Here is a 23,016-nt window from a genome sequence, read left to right as displayed (position 1 = left end):
ACAAGAATAGAAACAAAAAATAAAATGGTTTCCATAAGTTAGTATCATAACAAGAAAATTTAGAGATGAAAATAGTGTTTACAAGCTTAATTCTTAAAAAAAAAAAAAAACTACTTAATATAACACAAAATATTTTTAAAAAAACTTATAAACAAAATAACAAAAATCTCAAAATTTAAGAAATTTAATCTAGATATTTTTACAATGACTTAATTCCTAAGAGAAGAAATTACTAAACTTTGTTATGCTATCTAATCAATGTTAATCTCATCTTGTCAAAATTGTTGGTCTAAATCAATGATATGTAATCTCACATGACAATCCGCATTTGGATGTCAAAGGAATCTATAGAAAATTAATTACTAGATAAGTGGCAATTATGAATTGAACTCATGATCTCTTAGATAGTTATGGATATGTCTCGTTTTTATCACTAGACTAATCCATAATGGTTAAACATGATTAGATAACATAAACTCAATTTGCAAGCATTTAATCTCTTGGTCCTCGGGTATGGAAGGGTTACAAACAAATCTAAATACCAACTCAGATGGAAAATAGGTTTGTTTTTTCAACCAACTACATCCATTCCGATGTAAAATCTACAAATCAAGCTCACGGTCCCTCATAGGCCAAGGTTGAGTTTAGGTGTTCCTAGACATTTACAGCACAAGTTGTCTTTCCTTTCATAATTTATAATCAAATTGGTTCAATGAGTCTTAGCGTGAGTTCACACTTTCCCTCATGTGAATCTCCTAAATCTATTTTAGTTCTCTGTAAAAGTTCTAAATCCGTTTTTTCTATTTTCTTTTCTTTATTATACAAAAGGTTGGGTCTATATATAATTGCAAAAGAATTTTGGAAGTGAAGGACCAAGTAGAAGAATAAAGAGTTGCCAAACCTTAGTTTCTTCACTACGAGAGATTCTAAATTTCTTTTAAACAACGGCCAACAAAGGAGGGCAAAGATCCCATCGGACCAAAGGATTTTCGCCCAACCATACAACTGATGACCTTTGAAACTAATTGCCAAATGGCATCTTAAGCTTTCTTGGGCCAACAATCAATTGCAAAGGAAAAAAAAAAAAAAAAACGTCCATTGAAGACTCACTGTTTTTACAAAGAACACACGAATTAGGGAAGAGAGCATAACTTTGAAGGATTCTTTTGATTCTAAAAAAAACCTTTCAAAAGAGATCCGAAAAAAAAACCTTCACTTGCTTAGGACAAAAGACCTTCAAAATAAGATCTGACTGTTGCCTCTCCAAAGCTATTTGCTTCGCAATGAGCTTGGGAGAGAAATATTTGACCCAAAATGAGCCATCATTTTCTAGCCATCACACAAACACGTCAACCCTGTTATTCAGTCTAAGAGATTGAAGCTTGTTTAAAAGAGAATCCCATTCATCAAATTCAACATCAGTGAAATTTCTTCTAAACTTTATATTCCATACAAAAAGAGAATCAGCCCAACGTTGACAAAATAATTTTTTTTGGCAGTCACAAAACTGAAGCCTAGGAAATTCTAAACAAAGCGGCAAGTCCATCAACCATTTGTCCTTTAAGAATTGGGTTTCATCTCCATAACCCACTCTAACTATGTATTAAGTACCATTTCTCTGAAACGAAGGAAGTTTTTCATGATTTGGGACCAAGGGCCTTTAAACCAAACAAAGATATCCATTTAAAGAAAACAAATGAGTTTCTTTCCACTTGTATGTATAAGCAAGCACCTACCTCCATAAAGTACCTTTCTCAATGAGAAATCTCCAACTCCATTTGGCTAAAAGAACACAATATTCAGTGGCCAAGTCAACAATGGCCAACCTTCCCACAAAAAACAAGGTTCATGTCATAAAAGAATCTGGGAAAATCTCCTTTAAATAGAATGAAAATGTTTCATCACGTCTGACTAAAAAGGTTTTTTTTTGAGAAAATTCAAACACTTTCCATACCTTATAAAAAAATACTAAATTAGCATTCCTCCACCTCTAGAAACAAAAAAGAACAATAATCAAAACAATAAAGGCCGAAAACACTAATACGGGAATTCTTGAACAAATTATCAAACATAGTACAATAGTAAAAAATTTACTAAACAGGTCTGTAACGAAGCTGAAATTATGTAAGAAAAACTTCAGATCATCGAGCTTAGTTTTCAATGGTATTTACACGCATGCTCTAAAATAAAAAGAGAGCCCATGGTTCCACCCTCTTATACAAATGAAGATGCACATAAACTATACAAAGTGCAAATGTAGAAACAATCATCTAAATTCCAAGACTTGTTGCAGATAAATTATACGAGGAAGAAAATTACAAAACAATATCCATGTACAGGTCAGTAGTAAATTTTTAATCCTAGATCACCATATACAAAAGGACGACAGATGTTACTATTGCAGGAACAGCCTGTCTTGCAGCATTTGCCCAAGTTTCGTGAAAAGAAGTTGTTGCTCCTCAAATGTAAGATTCATTAGTACCTAAAATAAACGAATACCATCAATTGTCAACAGATTTTACTTCTAAGAAGAGAGAGGTGAATGAATGAGACATTCATCTAACCTGATCAATAATTGATTCAACAGTGATGCTCTGAGACACAACAAATGATTGATGATAGATGTATGAAAACACAGCCATCACCATCTGCATTTGAAAAACCAAATATTTTAACCGCGGGGAACAAGGGTATGGATAACAAGGATAGGAGCAAACGAGTATGAAAAAAATCATCAAGTGTGCAAATAGGTTAGTTTCACGTTGGACTGAACTGAATCAAAACAACAGATGAGGACTAAAATGAGCTGAACTTGTTTGGTTGATCACACCATCAATTCTCACTAAAGAATCATATACAAAAATTAAGGGCAAAAGAAATAGAGTTGGAAACTTGAAGTGATAATCAAGAGAGAGGGAGCAACTGGCAGTGACAGCAAGATTGAGCAATGGAGACATTAAAGGGTGGAAAAGACACATTTATTAATGTATATATCAACATGTACATCATTACCGTCCCAAACAAACTTGAGAGTCTATTGGTTAATGTATTTAATATTTATATGCTTAAAAAATGGGTACAATGTATAATTTAGAATTCAGAAACGTATCTGTCTTATTATCATTGAGTCAAAGCAATGTTACATATTTATATAGAGAATAAACTAAACCCTAGAGACTATGTAAAATTACAATAAAGGACATATGTATATATATATATATCATAACACAATGCATTTCACCCTAAAATTTATTCAAAGCCAAGAGTTTGATTCATAATTAGCAAATGTTGGACATAGACCTATATTGACTATGTACAGCTAGTGTCTCAGCACCCATTACACTAACAAGTGTCCAATACGTATCGAACAAAAGTGTGGGAATATCCAAATGTTTCACATATTACGACATGAACATACTAGCCAAACTAAAATGCCTAAGCTTCTTAGGCTCCAGTCGGCTAGGTTTGCTTTTGCATTTAGGGCACTTTCTTCTTTTGTTACCAATAGTATGGAGATATTTACATAATTGCAATCAGTCTTGGGAACTTTGAAAACATGGCTCAGGAGAGGTTGGAAGAGGGTGTTGCTTCATGAACAAGGGTAGCATGTAGGAATATAACTAGTCTTAGTTGCATGGTGTTGTGCGCTGGAAAGGTAGGATAAGAGGGTTCACCTTACTTAGATTCAATAAAATGACTATTAAAGCATAGGACTAACATATTAGGACAGGCGCAACATAGGACAACCAAAAGCCAAATCTTGTTTCACTGCGTATAACTTTCCCGCTGTGTCACATTTGTTTACTTTTATAGCATTTACATTTATGCACCAAAATCACCAAAACACATTTGTTAGTGGTTACTACTTACTATCATATAACGTCATGTAACTGCTTGCTTGTTTTATTGAAAACAATAAAATCTTTTTCCAAGGATTCGACCCTTGAATACAAACCAGGTACTTCTTGCTAATGTGCTGGTGCCAATGCACCAGGTGACAATATTTTGAATGCTTCTACATTTTCAGCAAACACAGCTTTGGATATATTATTTCCATAGCATATATTGACACATCAGTCATCTACAATCCAAGTCATTCAAATTCACAATATATCTAAATTAAGAGGGAAAACTCAAATTTACAGCTTGCATATGATGATAGAGATAAAATATTATTTAATATCTAAACTAATTCAGCCTACCTGACAATCCATCCTATCTGTGATTCCACCATGTCCAGGAATGCTATCACCAAAATCCTTCAAAGGGGTACAAAAGCGTCAAATTTATTCAAGGTACAAAAGCAATAGGCTTGACATATGAAAAATGAGGAACCTTGATTTTAAAAGCTCTCTTGAAGCCACTCGCAAAGAAGCCGCCAAAAGGAGCTATTATTGATGCAAACAAACCAAGACATATAGCATGCCACTGAACTCGCAAAATGGTAACATCTTTCCATGGGAACTGTAAAAAATGATCCAAGTTAGAAAGTTGAATACAGATTGGCAAATAAGAACTAATTGTAATATCAAGAGCTCTAAACAGTCTAGCTCACAAATCACAGAATGCAGACTATTACAAAAAGGCAATCTCAAACAAATCCATCTATTAGAGCAATCGGGCTTCCAACAAAGATGTGGGGTAGAGGCTAAACTTTTCTGACCCAATCAGGTCAAAACGAAAAAAAGCATGACATAATGCATAACTGCATGTACAAAATATGCATGTTTTATGATCAGGTACACAGAGGACAAAGCTATGCAGACCAACAGAGATTCTATACTAAAGCCTAATATGATGTGTCCACACAATGAAGTTAATACCTCTTCAGTCAACATTGGAGACCTAAAAGCTAAAAGACGTGTTCATATGATGTCATAAGGAAACACCCACAGAAAGAGACACTATCAGCCTAAAATTTTTGGTTAAAACCACACTTTTCTAGACTGTTGGGCAGAGAGATTCATCTTCCTATGCTTTTCTAAGCTGTATCCCTGCTTTCTCAGTATTATCTCTTATCTCTTACCCAGTAATCAAAAAAATAATAATACGAACAAAGGTCAAGGGACGGTTTCTGTATCTTTTTTTTCTTTTAGAAAAACCCTGAGAGAATAATGCTGTGTAGACTGTAGTACTACCATGTAAAATCATAGACATCAGATTTTTAAATCATGTGAGGAAAGAGTTGAGTAACAAATTTTAATAATTGGGTAAAATAATTAAAATATGATGCCTGTTAAAACAATGGAGTAAGCGGCTCAAATCTTTTTCTATATGTAGCAATTTTAAAGGATAGATCTTAACCATCCAATGTCAAGATTGTACAAAATTGGAACTAAACCTTTAGACGAAAAAAAGATTGGCCTGCTGAAATTAGACACTTGTGACTAACAAATATCTAAACAGTGGATCTTGCCTAATGATAATGATCTTGAGGAGAATTGGGACTGTTTTTCCCAGATCAACGTATGTCGGCACATAGGTTTCAAATTGGTGTGTTCAATCAACTTGAAAAGCAAGTATACTTACCTAAACGATATAAAAATAAACAAATAATCAGATTCAAGTAATACCACTGTACGCACCCATGTAGGAATCCATCCTGGCAAAGTAAAAAATTCTGGTGTGAACATGGGACCTGGATCACAGTGAAGCCAACCAGTTGATAAATCCTGCATTTGTATCCCATATTTAGACATGACTATCTTTAAAACAAAATTAGTACAAGGGCAATTAAAGAGAATCACCTTTCTTGGACAAGTGAGCCAACTGAACCGACCCATGATGTTTGCAAGCTGCAGGAGCGCCAGAATGTTAATAGTATCACTATTATAATAACCTTTTATTGAATTGTCATGTTTCTAGACATATTCACAGACAACGATTTTTGTAGGAAACTTCACAATCTCATTAAATTAAATATAAATAATAAATAAACATAACGTTAATCACCAATCAACACGAAAAGCTTAAATGGATGAGCTACAGTAAATTTAATTATATCAATACTTTTAACACTCCCTCCAATTTGTAGGGTTGAAATTTATTAGAAGACCAAATGAGTGGAAATCAACATTAATTGGAGAGGAAATAATATATATTTGTTTGAACACTGGAATTCTTACTTCAATACCACATATTAAATTACTAATCAACCCAAAAGTTGGTGCAATGGATTACAATTATCTAAATTATATCAAAACGTCCATGTATATATATATATACACACATGCAGACATGTGCATATAAGTAAAGAAGTTCGATTAAAAAGTTTCACCAACAAGAAACATGTACAAAACAAAACCACAAACCAAACTAAACTTGCCCACTTTGACAAGTCCATGCCTCAAATCTGAAATTAAAATATCAGAGGAACAAAAGAGTCATATGCCAAAAATATCAAGCAATAGAACGTTTTTATGTAATAAGTTCTCCCATATCAAAGAGGCAAAAAGAAAACTAAAATTTTAAATAAACAGAGAGCAAGGAAGAGAGAAGGAAAACTTATGTTCCACTCTTTGGCCAGCTTTCCTTTGCCCTTATAGTTCAATTTTGTTCTCTCTGTATCTATGTATATTCGATTTTTGAATTATTTTTTACTTATGCTTTGATTGTTTAATCATCCTTATTTATGTTTTTCTTACTTTATGGAGTTTTATATCTGTTGGAAATTAGGGGCTAGTGGAGTGTTTATAGCCTTATATTATATTCTTCCCTCTTGAACTCTTTTGATTATTTAGAAAATAATAAAAAAGTCTTCTATCATGGTTTTTTCTCCCTTCATTAGGGTTTTTCCACATATAACTTGTGTTTTCTCTTCTTCCTCTTTTTCAATAGTATCTATTGAGCATCAATGACAAGTTTTTCTCATGTTTAAGAAAAAAGGTCAATCCACAGTAGAGGTTCATAATAGAAAACCTTTGAATCCTTTCAAACCATATTTCATTAAGTAATGCTTTGACAGCATTAATCTATAAAGTTTGAGAGAAACTCCAAAGACGCTCTGAATAAGTCTTGAAAACGTTATCTTTGAAGTAATTGCAGAAGACCCACTACAGATGGAAAGTTGGCATAACCCATAATAAGATTGGTATCTTTATTATAAGAAACCAAGCTTTCAAGAAAATGAAAGAATGTAAAAGGGCATACAAAGAAAATAAAAAGATCAAAAAATTTCCCCAACACTAACTACAAGGTCGAATCCCAATCCAAGAGAATGAGACCAAGCTGGTAAGTTCAAATTGTCAAATTAACAATTCCCACAAAGAAAAATTATTAAATTACTACTCAACTCAAAAGAAACAAAGATTTTCCAATACCTCTAAAAGTCCCTTTTTACCTACCAAGTCAAATCCCCCACAATAGTAGTTTTACATTACTACTCAACTCAAAAGGTTAAGTTGACGGGTTATGGTAAATTTAGTTATATCAATACTTTTAACATTTTCCCTCACTTATGGGCTTGAGAATTTGTGGAAAATCCAACAAGCGAAAATAAATATTAACTGAGGAGGAAGTGATATGACAAAAATTTTGACTGAAGATTTGAACGTTACTCGTTGGTCCAATGGGAATTTGAACAAAACACCCAACAAATGCATGAGGAGTTTCAACACTTCAAACAATCAAAATAGTCCCATTGCCATTGATATTGTCCAGTCTAGTGAAAGATTAATGCGCCATGAGTGTAGGGACCTCCTAAGCTTACTCACATTGATTCCTTCCTTATTAGTGAGCCAAATTCTCGCATGCCTCTCTTAGAAGGTCAAGAAGAGTTACATTGGATCATTTTTATCTTTTGTAATTTATTTTGTAACAAAAATAGGGTCATACTACTTCAAAGTGTATGTGTGGCTTAACACCATAACGATGGTTGGTCTTGAAGCAGTTTTATACACAAACTAAAAGGACTCAAACACGTCATAAAATATTGGAACTCCTAAGCCTTTGAAAATAGTTCCTCTCAAGAGGAGTTTCAAGAGCACTATAATGACTCCATCAAAAACTCGGGATAAATAACCTGTGTCTTAAAGCAAAGAAGGATCTGCATTGTGGAAATACAAATACAAGACAATGTTGGTGAATGAGGAAGAAAACATGAGGTTCTTCAAGCTGCTGCAGAAAAGGGAGAAAACACTATCATTGAGCTGCTTTCTTGACAAGGCAGCAGCTCCTTAAGATCAAGATAATGAGAGAAATTCATAAACTTCTACTGACACTTTTTTCCAAAAGAGATGGAGCTAGATATCTTCCTTAACACATTAATTGGGATCCTATTCCTATCAGCCAAGCAGAAAAGTTAGAATCTCCATCCATGGAAGAGGAAATTTAGCTTGTTAAATTTGGTTTTCTAGAATGATATCTTAAAGAGATGGGCTCAAACAAGTTTCCAGATGCACTCACAGCTGAGCTCCATAAAAATAATAATAAAATAATTTTTAAAGAAAATAATAATAATAATAAATAATTAAAAAAATAACGGTGTCATTCTCAAATCTGACATTCTAAGAGTGTTCCAAGATTTTTTTTCAAATTTCTATTACGAAAGTTGTTTTAATGAGGCCTATAGTTGCCACATTCCAAAGAAACCAATGGGAGTTATATGCCTATAAGCATCCGTTCTTGTTTATATAGAATCATGGCTATGATTGTAAAGACAAAGAAAAAGAAATCAATTAGACTACATCTTTTTTTCCAATTACAAAGAAAAAGAAATCACCAACCTTTACAGCTTTGTCAAGCTCTTTGATGACGTATCAGGCCTTAATATTAACGGAAGAAAGACTGAATTAGTCGGGTAATTACTATGATGTTTCTTCAAATTTAGCACTTGGCAAACCACTTTGAATGCAAGATTGGAGCATGGCCAAACACTTCCTTGGGTCTTCTCCTTCAAGGTAATCCAAACTCAAAATCCCTTTGGCATCCTATGATACAAAGTAGAAAGAAGACTTCTAAATTGCAGCCACACCTTCTATTCAAAAAGAAATAAATGACCTTCTCACACTCATGCAACTCCAGTCGATCTGTATTTTCCATCACCTTTCTCCTTGCCTAGCAAGAAGCTCTAGCTACACAAAAGTTCTTCCAAAATTTTCCATAATCAGGTAACAAGAAAAAAGAATATATCATCTTTGAAAGCAGGAAAAGGTTACATTACTTCTGTTTCATGGATAGCTCAGTATCCTTCATCTAATAAAGAGAAGTAAAGCTAAGCCAAGTGGCGTTAGAGATTCCACATTGAAAATATGCAGGAAGTGGATTGTGGAAAAACTTGGGTCTTTTTGCAGCCTTGGACGAACATTGTTGAACTTGCTCGAATATTTGATCCAAAGATGAAAATGGCCTGTCAACTCTTTTTTGGCATGATTTAGGGTTGGGACAAAACCCTTTCTCTTCTATGGTTGGATCTCTCACATACCATCCTCCCCCCCCCCCCCCCCCCCCCCCCCCACACACACACACACACACACAGAGGAAAGCTACAAAACAGACCCAACAAGGCATCTTCATAGCCAATCAAGAATGTTCGCTCTTCCATGAATAGCCAAGCAAAGAATTTAACATTCTTAGGAACTTTAACCTTCCATAGATAAGAAAAGACGGCATCCAAAGAGGGATAAGGATCAAAATAGCCTCGAAGGAACAAGTTGCGAAGGAAAGCTCCCAATAGGGTTAGGACTCCAAAAACAAACATTCCGTTGCCCCTACCGAAACTAAAACTTGCTGATCACCCTGATCAAAGATAGGAGGAGAGCCTTGGCATCCCTATATTCCCCATTGACATTGAGGAAACCAAGCAAAAGAGGAGTGCTCCAAAAACCAGTGCTAATTATTCCATCATTATTAATGGCTGTCCTCGTGGAAGATCATTCCAACCCATGGTATCAGACAAGGAGATCCTCTTTCACCCTTCTTATTTATTTCAGTTGCCGATTGTTTGAGTCATCTTCTTGATCACTGCTCTTCTATAGGTCTTACGGCTGAACATCCTATTGGGGATTTGACCTTTTCACTAAATCACTTGCAGTTTGCTGATGATACTTTGATCTTCTCCATTGCTGAGCCTCATGCTTTATAGAATTTATTTGATGTTGTACGGATCTTTGAATATGCTTCTTGGCTTAAAATCAATTTTGCTAAGAGTGAGTTTCTTGGGATACATGTTTCTGACTTTGATTTTCACTGGCCCCTAAGTTCCTTGGTTGCAAGTGGGGTTGTTGGCCTACTACATACCTTGGGCTTACTTTGGGTGGTTACTCCTAGGGGTGTAAAAAATCTACCCGAACAGGTTCGGGTCAGTTCAAACTGGTTTTAAGAAAAAGATAATGATCCAAACCGAACTAGTTTGGGTCAGTTCGATTCGGTTCATTGATGCTTGAACCCACTATAAAAAAAATGTTTAGGGTTTCTTAACTTTTCCTTCTGTTTTTCCATCACTCACAACTTCAAGCCATCTCTCTCTACAATCTTCAACCTCCATTTCTCTCTTCAACCAATCTCTCTCTCTAAATGAAACCCATCTCTCTTCAACCTCTCTCTCTCTCTCTCTCTGCAACATCTCTCCCTCCAAGGAAACTCAAGTAAGAGAAAAATTCTCTCTATTGCTTGGAATGGAACTCGAAGAGGGGAAAAAATCTTCTCCATTTCTCTACAGTATATAGCTTGAAATCCAAAAAAAAATCTAAGAAGAAGATGATGAAGCCTTCAGATTTGAGAGAAGGAAGAGAAAATTGTATGTTTTTTTTAAAACGGAGACAAGTCTCTTTATGAAAGATATTAATAAATGAGACTAATGCTCAAAGTACCAAAGAATTATACTAAGACTAAGAGCGAAAAGATCGATCACAAACAAAAGTACAGACGAGCTGATCGAAACCTTTAAAAGCCCGAGCAGAGAGAAAACCGTGAACAAAGAAAACTTAAAAATCTTTCAACAAGCCCAAAATCAGCAAAAAAAAAAATTGCACACTAAAAGCTTCAAAATAGATGGGTAAAGAAAGTAAACAGCCATGCAGCTTCAAGTCTGGTAAGACAAAAAACGATCTGGTGACCAGGAAGCTTTTCTGGAATCTTTCAACCCACAAGAAAGCAATGAACTTTAAAATTCTTTTCCAAATGGAAACCTCTCTTGAGCCCACCAAGTAATGTAGAAAAAACATGCCTCCTAAATTGCCCATAAATCTTAAGTGAGTGACTAGAACCAGAATATTCCAGCAAACATTAAAGTGCCAAATAATAGAAGCATCCCTCAAACCTCTCATGATCTACTAAAACAGACTTCAAAATGAATTGGCTGAAAAAACAAGATCAAGACTATTTTCTGCACTCAAACCAAAACGACTCCACATTTTTCAACAATTGATTTCAAGAGCTTGTGAGGGAAACTGCCTCATCCCCGAAAAGAAAGAGGTGGCCCATGTCAGAGATTTCAGACCCATAAGCTTAGTTCCCTCCCTGTATAAAGTTATTTCCAAGGTGCTTGCAACAAGACTTAAAAAAGTCCTTCTTTCGATAATTAATGATTCTCAAATGGCCTTTATGGAGGGGAGGAAAATTCTTGATGCTATTTTGATTGCTTCTGAGGCTGTTGACGAATGGTCTTTAAAAGGCAGAAAAGGCGTTCTTTTGAAGCTTGATCACGAGAAAGCTTATGACAAGGTGGATTGGTCTTTTCTTGATATGGCCATGAAACTTAAAGGCTTTGGTAAGAGATGGAGGAGATGGATTTGGGGCTGTTTGTCGACGAAAAATTTCTCCATCGTCAATGGTAGGCCTAGAGGAAAGATTCTTGCTAAAAGGGGCATTCGTCAGGGTGATCTTCTTACCCCCCTTCTTTTTACAATTATGGGAGATGCTCTAAGCTGCCTTATTCACTACTGTAATGAGAAAAGAAGTTTAAAAGGCTTTCATTTTGAGAACTTGTCAGATGATTTAACCCACCTTCAATATGCAGATGACACTCTTCTTTTTTCTTCTTGGGAGGATGGAAATTGTGGAAGGTGATCAATATCTTTCTTTTGGGAGCCAGTTTATCCCTTAATAGATCCAAAACGTCTTTGATCGGTATTAACCTTAACAGTGGTGACTTGGCTCCTTATACTAAATCTCTGAGGTGCTCGGTTGATAGTCTTCCCTTTAATTACTTGGGCTTTTCTATTGGAGGGGTCGTAATAGAAAAGAGATGTGGAACACCCTTGAAGAGCGATTCAGATAAAAAATCGATAGGTGGAGGAATGTGTCCCTCTCCAAACAAGGTAGGTTAACTTTTGTGTAATCAGTTCTCAATAGTTTTCCTTGTTAGTTATTCTCTCTTGCCCAAGCTCCAGTTGGTGTTATCAATAGATTGGAAAAGATGATTAGGAATTTTGTTTGGACAAGAGGGTTTACTAATTCGGTTGCCCACCTCGTCAAATGGGATTGTACTTCTCACCCGATCTGTTATGGTGGCCTTGGGATTGGCTCGTTTAGGAAAAAGAACCTTGCTCTTCTCACTAAATGGTTTTGGAGGTTTAGCATGGAAGAAGCCTCCTTATGGAGGCGCTTAATTGTGGCCATTTGGCTTAGAGGAGAATGGGTGGTCTACTAAAGATCCGAACAGGGGAAAGTCTTACAGATTATGGGCCTATATCATGAAGCACAAGGAAACCTTCTTTAAATTCTCAGCTTTTAAGCTAGGAAATGGAAACAAAATCAGATTTTGGAAGAACAATTGGTGTAGTGTTGAGCCTCTTGCAGAAAAATTTCCTAACTTGTTCTCCTTGTCATTGAATAAGGATGCTTATGTGGCTGATTGTTGGGGTATTGTTACTCATTCGTGGAACTTGGGCCTTAGAAGAAATATGTTCGATAACGAGCTTAACAATGTGGCCTCAATTTTATAAATTCTTCATTCTTGGACCCCCTCAGATGGTGATGAGTTTAAATGGACTCCTAATGTTAATCGCAACTTTACTATGAAGTCTACTTTTCTCAATTTAACTAAGAAATCCCCCTCCATTGTTGTTCTTTTGATCCATCACATATGGAAGACTAAATTTCCGAAAAATGTGAAAACTCTTATGGTTACTCACTTACAGAAGCCTTAACACTCATGAGAAGCTACAAAAAAAAATTTAATACACTATGCTCAACCCCTCGATGTGTTGCCTTTGTTTCAAAGAAGGGGAAACCCTAGACCACTTATTTTTGCACTATCTTTTTACTAGGAAAGCTTGGAACACTTTGTTTAGAATTTTTTATTTGGAGCTTTGTCTTTCTAGTAAGGCCGATAGTTGGTTGATTGAAGGGCTCAACATTAGAGGTTATAGCCTGAAAGGAAACATCTTACGGAGATGTGCTACTCGGTCCCTTTTGTGGTGCATTTGGAAAGAAAGGAATAGTAGAATTTTTTAAGATAGCTATAATTTTTTTTATTCTTTTTGGGCTGTGTTGCAACGCAGCTTCTTGGCGAAGTACGAATTACACCAAACACTTTTGTAATTACAGTCTTTCTATGATATTCAACAATTGGAAGGCCGTCATTTTTTAGTTTCTTCAGGGGAGGGCCCTCTTGTCCCTTGCCCTTAGGTTGTTCTCTTTTGTTATATGAATACACATGTTTCTTATTAAGAAAAAAAGAGCTTGTGAGGTAAATAAAGAGGCCTGCTTCTTAATAAATAAATCCTCCTCGTTCTGAAACAAGGAATTTAGATCAGATTCTAAAGGATCCTTAATGGACTGGTCATTCTTTTCAGCTGATTTCGACAAATGTTTTATTTCCTTGCTACTCACACTAAAAGGAGAGTCAAAATCTGATACACGCTTCGTGTTAGACGAAGGGAACAGTTGGCTCTTTAGTGATTATTTTTTCTCTTTTAATTGTTTTTTGGAATTAGTTTTTTCTATGGATTTTTCTTGGTGCAAAACACAAAGCATCTTTTACTCATTACAGCTTATCCTTTTTAGTCAGTAATTGGTCTGTTGTAACCATCTTTTGGAGTTTGGGGTTCTCCCCTAATTTCATATATCAATGAAATGTTTCTTCTACCAAAAAAAATAAGAACAAATGATATAAACAGATAGATATAAAAGCAAAAGGGTTAGTAGTTAACTCTCACTCCTACCCCCAAAATCCTCCCAAAAGTATATATCATACTCGTCACACACAAAGCAATGAACAAGATTAGAGAAAGAAGAGAAAATCAGATTTGTCACAGGGGCTCCTATGAATAGTTTGTCTGTTGCCTCAGGGAAAATGAAATATAAAAGGAAAAATCACCATAAATGCCGAGATAATAGTTGTCACAGAGGCTCCTATGAATCCCTCCCAAGTTTTCTTTGGTGATATCTTGATCAATGGGGTTCGTCCAAAGAAAAATCCAAAGAAGTATGCAGCAATGTCATTTATTACAATGAGTGTTGCTGGAAGAAGAAACCTGCGCATAATTTGGCATTTTTCAAAAAACTGTTTCTAAAAAGAATCCTACAAAACATCAAAAAGAATATAGCCAAAGATTTTAAACCTGTATTCAAGTCAAGAACAATAAATATTAACTAGTAAGATAAATGGACCTAGTTGCCAACTTGCCATAAAACCCTATGTACAAACTCATGCAGTGTACTTCATGCACATAGAATAGCCATTAGACAACTGGGGGGTAGTTTTGTAAGCAACTCTAAGCTTGGGGTTTTGCCTATCGAAAAGAGAGAATTAAAATACAAATGAAGCCCAGAGAGAAAAGGCCTACCATACATGACATGAAAATTGATGATAAGGAAAAGGTAATGATCCAATTTGTTTTTAGAAAAAAAAGAGGAACTTTTTATTGAGGAAACGAAAAGAGACTAATGCTCTGAGATACAAAAGAATACAAGGAACAAAACATAACAAAGAATAATAAAAATAAAAATCTTATTCAGTTATTCTTAACGTAACAAGAAAGTTAAAGAGCATTTAATTATAAAGAAGTAATGAACGCAACCCAATTGCAATAGATATCTTGAATGGAAAATCCTCCAAACTTCTCGAAAAGAAAACACCATAAATTAAGACTTAAGCCAATCTGAGTCAAAAAAGAGAATAGGAAGGTTGAGAAGATTGCTGAAAGATGCAACGATTCCTTTCCTTCCAAAACACAGAAAGCAAAGCATTGATCGAATTAACCTAAAGTTAAAAAGCTTGAGAATTCTAGTTAGTGCCATAGAGAGCATGGTGTATATTTTTCTTCCATTGATTGTAGAACACCCATTGGATATTAAAGGCTATAGAAAGCAAGAACAAAGAGTGTCGAGAAAAAGCACATTAACAGAGAATGTGGCCAGGCTAAGAGATTCCCCTGCCTTGTAACACAAAAGGACAAACAGTTGGCATGAGAGAATGAGGGAATTTCTTTTCTGAAGAACATTGGCTGAGTTGAGGCTCCCAACAAGCATGACTCATATACAAAATTATTGTCCAAATTTTAAAAAATAAAAAAATGAAAAGAGATGTCCGTTCCTAGTTTTAGTCAAAGTGGTCAGGTACATACCAAATCTCACCTTCGGTGGGTAGTTGAAGGCTCATAGTTCAGCTCCTTTATGTAGATTTTACCTTTTTATGACCTCATATTCTCTTGGTTTTTTTACCTACCATTACTATTTTTTAAGAAATACAATAGAAAAGAAAAAAAGAAAAAAGTATAACTTTTGGTTACAAACTACGGGTGATCATCAATCGGTTGGCATTGATTTTGAGTTCAAACCGACACCAACGATCCAACCTCTAAGTTGTTGTAGATTTATGCTTGTCGGTTCTGATGAAGGTAGTAAAGTAGATCAACAGACTGTTGGTCGATCAGTCAATTTTGTTGGTTTCAAGTATCCGGTGAGTCTAAGAAGGTAGAAGTATTGAAGAAAAAAGATATGGCAAAACAATTAGCCAAGCTAGTTGAAAACTTGAAATAAAACAAAGAGAGAGGGGAAGAACGTAGAACATGAATTGAGAAAAAAAATGAAAACCAAAGGTAGTGAGAGTCTAAAGCACAAATACTGACACACGACACAAATACAACACGATATTTACACGGCGTCAATCGAAAAGTAAAACACGACACATCGAAGACATGTTATACTTTTTTTATAAAAATAAATATATGTGGTGCTAATATATTATAAAATAATACTCTTAAAAACATCAAAATAATACAATTGATGTAGAAGGAATAAGATATTATGGTCAAATCTTTAATTTATTAGGATTAGGATTAGTTTCCTTTTCAATTATAAATAGAGTACATGTCTTCTTATATTTCACAACTTTCAAAAACATAAATAAAATTCTCCATTTCATCCATGAAACGTGTGTCTCTCTCCAGAGCACCCTGTGCTATCTAGAGTAATGCCGAGACAGTTTCAATTCATGCACTTTTACATACCAAAACTGCTTATCTCTCGCTTGCCCTTGCAACTCTTAAAACTCTAGCAAAATCTTTTCCCCTAAAATCTGCCACCGGAAAATTCAGTCCCTCCAGCTCTGCCGCAACCATCTCATCATCTTCAATCACCACTTCTGCAGGCGATCTGACTCTAGCATTCCTCATCGACTCCATGTACTTCAATCTTGACCGTTCGTCAACGACGATTATTTATCTTTTTAATCTGTAGGTTGTCATGTCCTAGAGGAGTCACAGTCGTGTCTTAGAGGTGTCTCAGCCGTGTCAAAAATAAAAATGTAATAATAAAATAATCGACATGCCAGGTAATGTGTCGAACGCACGTTGAGGGCATATTAGTGTCAGACAAGTGTCAGGTGCATATTGCTGTTAGACATTTATCTGACACCAACGTAACCATTTTAGGAGTGGCAGTGCTTCTTAGGTGAGGACCTATCAAGAAAGAAATTTTAAAAATATATATACCAATAAAATAGGTAATCCTTACATAATCGAAACCAGCTGCTGCTGGTCTTTTAAACCCAATGACTGGTTTAAGGTATTGAATGTGAAACAAATAGTCTTCATACAACAAAAGTATAATCAGTTGGTTCGGTCAGTTTGAGCCATTTTTGGCTTGCTGACAGACCGACATAATAAAATCAACTTCGATTGCCATGCACTATAAACCGCCAACCAACTTCAAATTGGCCTATTTTGATTAGTTGGTTTGATTTTTCTGGTTTTAATTCCACATTTTACAAACATAGCCTAACACATTCCCTCTTTCACTTTCATTCCCAAGAGGTCATTGAGTACAAAAACCAATTCCTTGCATGAAGAAAAGAAGCTAGCAATTGTACAGTGGAATATTGGAAAGCTTGAAGCCCCTGATCGTTGAATCTTCAACGTTACTAATTGTGAACCACAGTGGGAGAGCGATAAGTGATTTGGTATCGGTGGTGGTGATGGTAGTGGTGATGGTAATGGTAATGGCACCATGTGAATTGGAATTTGAGCTACCCCAAACCATTTTTGGTGGTCTTGGTATTGGCTCTCTTTGCCTAAGAAGCACCAACGCTCTTCAAATCGAGAAAGCGTGGTAAAGTGGAGGAAGTGTGCTTGAGTGGAGAGAGATATTAAGGAAGCATGTTTTCAATAGAAAAAAAAAAATAATAAAGGACGTGTGCAAGGAAGCATGTTTTCATTTCTGTTTCAATATCTTTTCTTTCTCTTCTGATTTTATTTTCTTTTTTCTCTCTTCTGTTCTTTTTTATTTTCTTAAACTTTTTTTACGTTTATATTTAAATTAAGATCAACTTCTGGTTATATCAAAATTAATTGTATTATTTTGATGTTTCAAAAGTATTATTTTATAATATATTTATTTGCACCATATATATCTATTTCTATAAAAAAAATATAACATGACTTCGGTGTGTTGTGTCCTACTTTTTCATAAATTGGCATGTCATTGTGTTGGTGTCGTGTCATGTTTATGTCGCGTGTCAATATCTGTGCTTTTAGCCCTCACTACCCTTTGATTTTCATTTTCTTTCTCATTCATGTTCTTCATTCTTCTCCTCCCTCTATCTCTTTTGCTTTGTTTTTTTTTAAGTTTTCAACTAGTTCAGCTACTTGTTTTGCCATATTTTTTTAAATTTTGTCTTTCAGTCTTCTACCTTCTCCAACTCACCAGATACTTGAAACCAACAAAATTGATTAACCAACCAACAGTCGGTCGATAAACTTTACTACCTTCATCAGAACCAACAAGCATCAATCCGCAACAACTGATATGTTGGTGGTTAATGTCGGTTTGAACTCAAAATCAATGCCAACCAATCGATGATCACCTCTAGCTTGTAACCAAAAGTAAGACTTTTTCTTTATTCTTCTTTATTATATATTTTTTAAATAGTAATGGTAAACCTTTCGTTAGAAAAAAATAAGAGAGAATATGAGGTCATAAAAAAGTAAACCTACAAAAAGGAGCTGAACTATGAGTCTTCAACTCCCCACCGAAGGTGACATTTGGTATTTACCTGACCACTTGACTAAGACTAGGATGGACATGTCTTTTATTTATTTTTTAAAAATTTGAATAACAATTTTTTATACTGGTCATGCTTATTGGGAGCCTCAATTCAGTCAATGTTCTTCAGAAAAAAAGTTTCCTCATTCAATAATGCCAACTGTTTGTCCTTTGTGTTACAAGGTAGGGGAATCTCTTAGCCTGGCCACATTCTCTTCGAATGTGCTTTTTCTGAACGCTGTTGTTCTTGCTTTCCATATCCTTTAGTATTCGATGGGTGTTCTACAATCCATGGAAGAAAAATAGACACCATACTCTCCGTGACTCTATGGCAGTAACTGGAGTCCAAACCCACACGACTACAACCATAAACATTTCACCAAAAAAAGCCTCATCACATAGCCTCATGTCACTTAAAACCTCAAACTCAAGTGACTTCAAACAACCACTCACTTGATCGAAGGAGGGCTGACCCTCATCCAAACCTTCCCACAAGAAGTTCCTGATTCAACATCCAATCCTCTTACTGACAAAGATAGGCATTCTAAACAAGGAAAAGAGTAGATGAAGATCCTACTCAGAACTGATTGGATTAAATTGTCCCTCCAATAAATAAAAATAAAATAAAATATTAAATATTAAAAACAAACCTTAGAAGTTGGTTCTAGATTTTTTCAACCACTAAGTGCCAAAAATGCACACTTCTTAGGTTACTCCAGGGAAGACCACAATAAGATGATTGCGTTGATGACAAATGTCATCTAATGAGCTGATGATTTTACACTTTCTTCATTGGAATCATCAAGTAATCGAATGATGAAAACCAAAGCCAATGAAGCTAATGCTTCTAAAATTTGCATAAGTCATAGATGAGAAAATTTCCATTTAAATATTTCTGTAAACTCATCCTCTAGCATCCTGAGATCTCTACAGTAACAAACATATTGATATAACGACCATAATATAGAGAAGATTACAAACACTAGATGCATGAGCAATGCTACTTGTATCCTGAAATTTGACAACTTGGCGTGCTATCAAATATCAATGATCGGAAACCTGTAATGATGTAGTTTTTTTCGTTTTCTTTTGAGGATGGGTTCCCAGATTCCTGGCCTTTTTGTTGTTCTCTTTTGCCAATAATTTCTTTTTATATCACATAACAATTAGTTGAGCAGAAAAAAAAAATCAAAACAAAGACAATAGAACAATAGACAGGGAGAAAAGAGAGAACTGTAGGAAATATAGCAATGGACAATCTAAAAGCAATTTAAATTACCAGAAGATTCCTTCGAAGATGTTAGCAACAGTGAACGAAGACTGTGTAAACACAACTATCAAGATCATGTGTGTCCATGCATACTGGCCAAACTGATATTTGTACATTTTCTTTTTTAGAGTGAGAATGAACCACATAAAACCTGATAAAGGCAGCAAAAAGTGTTACTTCAGCAGCCAAATAACCTTTTAGAAGCGAATGGGGAGCAGAGGGGGACTATAGAAGTATTGTCCAAAATTTTAGATAACGTGGGTGATGAGCATGCACTCAGAACAATTTTGACTTTATTATCGGTCAAAATAGAAGAACTTGTCAGAAATTAAATGCCAATTGAACATGATCCAGGTTATAAAAAGGAGAGATGGTATTAATTCTCATAGTTGAGGTTACGTCACTAAACATAATGCTAGGACCTACCTGCAATATACAAAAAATAGCAAATGGCCATTTGATACTTGACGAGGCTGCTAACAAGCTGATACAGAACTTTATCTGTTGTTACAGTATTGACAAGCCGTTGACTGAGAAGACGGCCGTAGACAAAAAACATTGCCGTAAAGAAGAAGTACCTAGATGGAGGAGTTTGGGAATCATAAAACACTTTTACACTAATAGCAATGAAACTGGGTGAAGAACATTAACTGTGGGATTTAATTGAAAATCATGAAGTCTCATTTGTAGAACAAATCCTTCTTAATAAAAAGAAGATACATATGGTACCAGTTTAATGACCGGAATCCTGGGAGCTGCCTGTCTTCATGAGTCCTCCTAAGTAGATTGAAAAGTTCTCGTGCCATAAAGATTTGGATTACTACCACCATAGCCATAATATATAGATGTCCAAGGTATATTACTAATGCAAACCCTCCAATCATCCAGACAGATGAATAGGCACGAATCAACATTGACTTATATTTATTTCTGTCATTAACAAGTAAAGGGCTTCCATTTGACTTCAAATCCTCCACAATTCCCTGAAAAAATGGGTGGGAAAAAGCTCAATCACTCATTAATTGTACAAAAACCAATAAGCAATACAGAGAATTTTTGTGACAAAGAAAGTAAATGATAAGATTGCCAAAACTGAATTACTTTCCCACAGCAATCTATTTCAAAAGGAAAATTAGTGGACATAGTATCATTGATTATTATTTCAAAATGCAGATACACACTAATTGAAGAGCACCAAATTAAACCAAAAAAAAGGAAGAAAAAAAATACCATCATTTGTAACTTCATTGACAAGTTGTAGATAATTATATTCAATTGTGCATATTTCATTTTCCCAAGGCAACAGAAAAATATCGAAAAAGAAAAGCTGACGATGTAAAGCGAAGAACAAGAAAAGGCATATAACGGTGGAGAAACCTCATTCGATCTCCTACGGTGTCGAAGCCGAGCACTAGGGCTCGATGGATAGTTGAAACTATTTTCTCTCTGCATATCTCTTCAAAACCAGATCTCACATCAATGCTGTATAGCCTGGTGGAACAAACAGACAAAGAAGCAGCACAAGCGTCAAGCAATAAAAGGAGAGGAAATGAATCAGTCGAACGTTGATTGGCATAACCAATGGCGAACCAAGAACCTCGAGAACTGGCAAAAAGGAAACACAAAACCCAAGAACAAAAGAGCGAGTAAAACCTGGCAAAGGCTGTAGAAAGAAGAAAACGGGGACAGATCAAACAGATTGAAGTCAGAGTGAAGGGGATGGCAGAGTGCAGAAGGAAAAGTTGAGATCAACGTGTTGAGTAGTGAAGGGATTATTACATAACACACATTGCTACGAAGCTGTTGACGTAATTTTGTCTGTGAGTTTTGGTGAGCGGTGAAGAAGAGAACGTGAACTCCAATGGAATAATATTGGCTTTGAATCAATACAATTGGTTTTCCATTGACGAAGGATTCACAACTGTCACTTCTTCTTTCTCACACAACACATTTGATGATGATGAATTGATGATGATGAATTGATGATGATCTCGCAACCAAACCTACGAACTATAACGCAAAATTTATGAAATGACCTGTTATTATTATTATTGGTTATAAACATTTTTTTTAAAAATGGCCCATTTGATTTACAAGGATTTGCACCAAAACATGTCCCTATACAATGAGGTATTTGCTAATTTTAATCATATAAATATTCTAATTTGCAAGAGTGGCTTACTTTTATGAAAATTTCTATTTTTGGACTTTGATGATATGGTCATTTGAATTTACCCCAATACTCATTTGTATAGCAAGGATTTGATTATTGTTAAAATTAAATTCAATTTATAAATTAGTATCATAAATATTATTAAAAGTAGATGTCACTCTGGTTAATGTTCATTATCATGCATCACTCCATTTCTCCACTATGTATCTTGTAGATACTAATCTTGACCAATTAAGCCAGCGAATGTGAACTAGTCAGCTTTACTTTATAACATCGGTAATTGTTTAAAATTGACTATTTCAAAATAGTCAATTTAAAACAATTAACGATGTTATTAAGTAAAAGTGACTATTTCAAAATGCCTCCACTCACATGTCTCTACGTAAACGATTTATGATCATATCGTTTGTACTAAATATAAAGTGGGCTGCATCCATAGTATCTTCAAAATAAGGTGCACACTTTATTCCTATACTATAGATTATTTAGACTATTAACTCGAACTTGATCTATTTTTATGTCACTACATAAAGTTAAAGTATTCATATTATAGTCAAAGAACATTCGCTTATTGGATTCAATGCCACACCCCCTCCTGGATCACCTACTCTCGACTCGAGAGACGGCGTGAAGTTAACTGATACCGCCTTTTGTCTCAATGATATCCCCTGACCCTAACTCTTTACCTTTTACTTAAAACTTCGTGAAAGCATATAACTCAAATTTTAAAGAAAGAAAGTTCAAGTGTAATCCATCTTATTTACAAACTTTTATAAAATAAGATACATACAAAGGTTCTGACAAAACCAGACTTCTAATACAATCAGTTTTCTTTAACCACAGCACAATTACTTTAAATGTAATAACTTCTCAACAAAAGAGAATAGATAGACTATGATAGATGTTAATATTTGTCTGTCTAAGATAGATTGTGATATTTGTCTATCCCCATCTATCTAGAAATGAATGTAAATTTGATATATAAAGCTAATCATACATGGGTTAGATTCAACCAATTTATCAAAGAAGTTTGGAATCAACGTGTATGATTCAACTGCTTCACCTTTTAATATCTTTACTATGTGTTATTTTGTCCCTCTAAGCTTTTTTATAACTTACATTAACTCCAAGATTTGTACGAGCCTTA

The 23,016-nt window shown here is 35.0% G+C and overlaps 1 protein-coding gene across 2 annotated transcripts; it reads right to left on the bottom strand.

The window, feature by feature from the left end:
• Positions 1-2,089: 2,089 nt before the first annotated feature.
• LOC101213706 (phosphatidate cytidylyltransferase 1) lies at positions 2,090-21,705 on the bottom strand. Of its 2 annotated transcripts, none has more exons than XM_031889662.1 (12): positions 21,350-21,705; positions 21,074-21,187; positions 20,426-20,679; positions 20,123-20,274; positions 19,706-19,847; positions 14,261-14,417; positions 5,748-5,795; positions 5,574-5,672; positions 4,336-4,464; positions 4,203-4,259; positions 2,565-2,648; positions 2,090-2,482 (listed from the first exon to the last, which is right to left on the bottom strand). In XM_031889662.1, exons 2-12 carry the CDS (start codon positions 21,146-21,148, stop codon positions 2,396-2,398), a joined length of 1,284 nt encoding a protein of 427 aa, XP_031745522.1. In that variant the 5' UTR covers positions 21,149-21,187; positions 21,350-21,705; the 3' UTR covers positions 2,090-2,395. The 2 variants fall into 2 exon arrangements, with proteins under 2 accessions (XP_031745522.1, XP_011655126.1); XM_011656824.2 differs by having other exon boundaries at positions 5,586-5,672.
• Between the last annotated feature and the right edge of the window lie 1,311 nt (positions 21,706-23,016).

This window comes from Cucumis sativus, chromosome 1, assembly GCF_000004075.3.
Source record: "Cucumis sativus cultivar 9930 chromosome 1, Cucumber_9930_V3, whole genome shotgun sequence".
Classification (NCBI taxonomy): domain Eukaryota; kingdom Viridiplantae; phylum Streptophyta; class Magnoliopsida; order Cucurbitales; family Cucurbitaceae; genus Cucumis; species Cucumis sativus.
The sequence above is the reverse complement of the archived record's forward strand: the minus strand, read 5'-3'. Positions and strand labels throughout refer to the sequence as shown.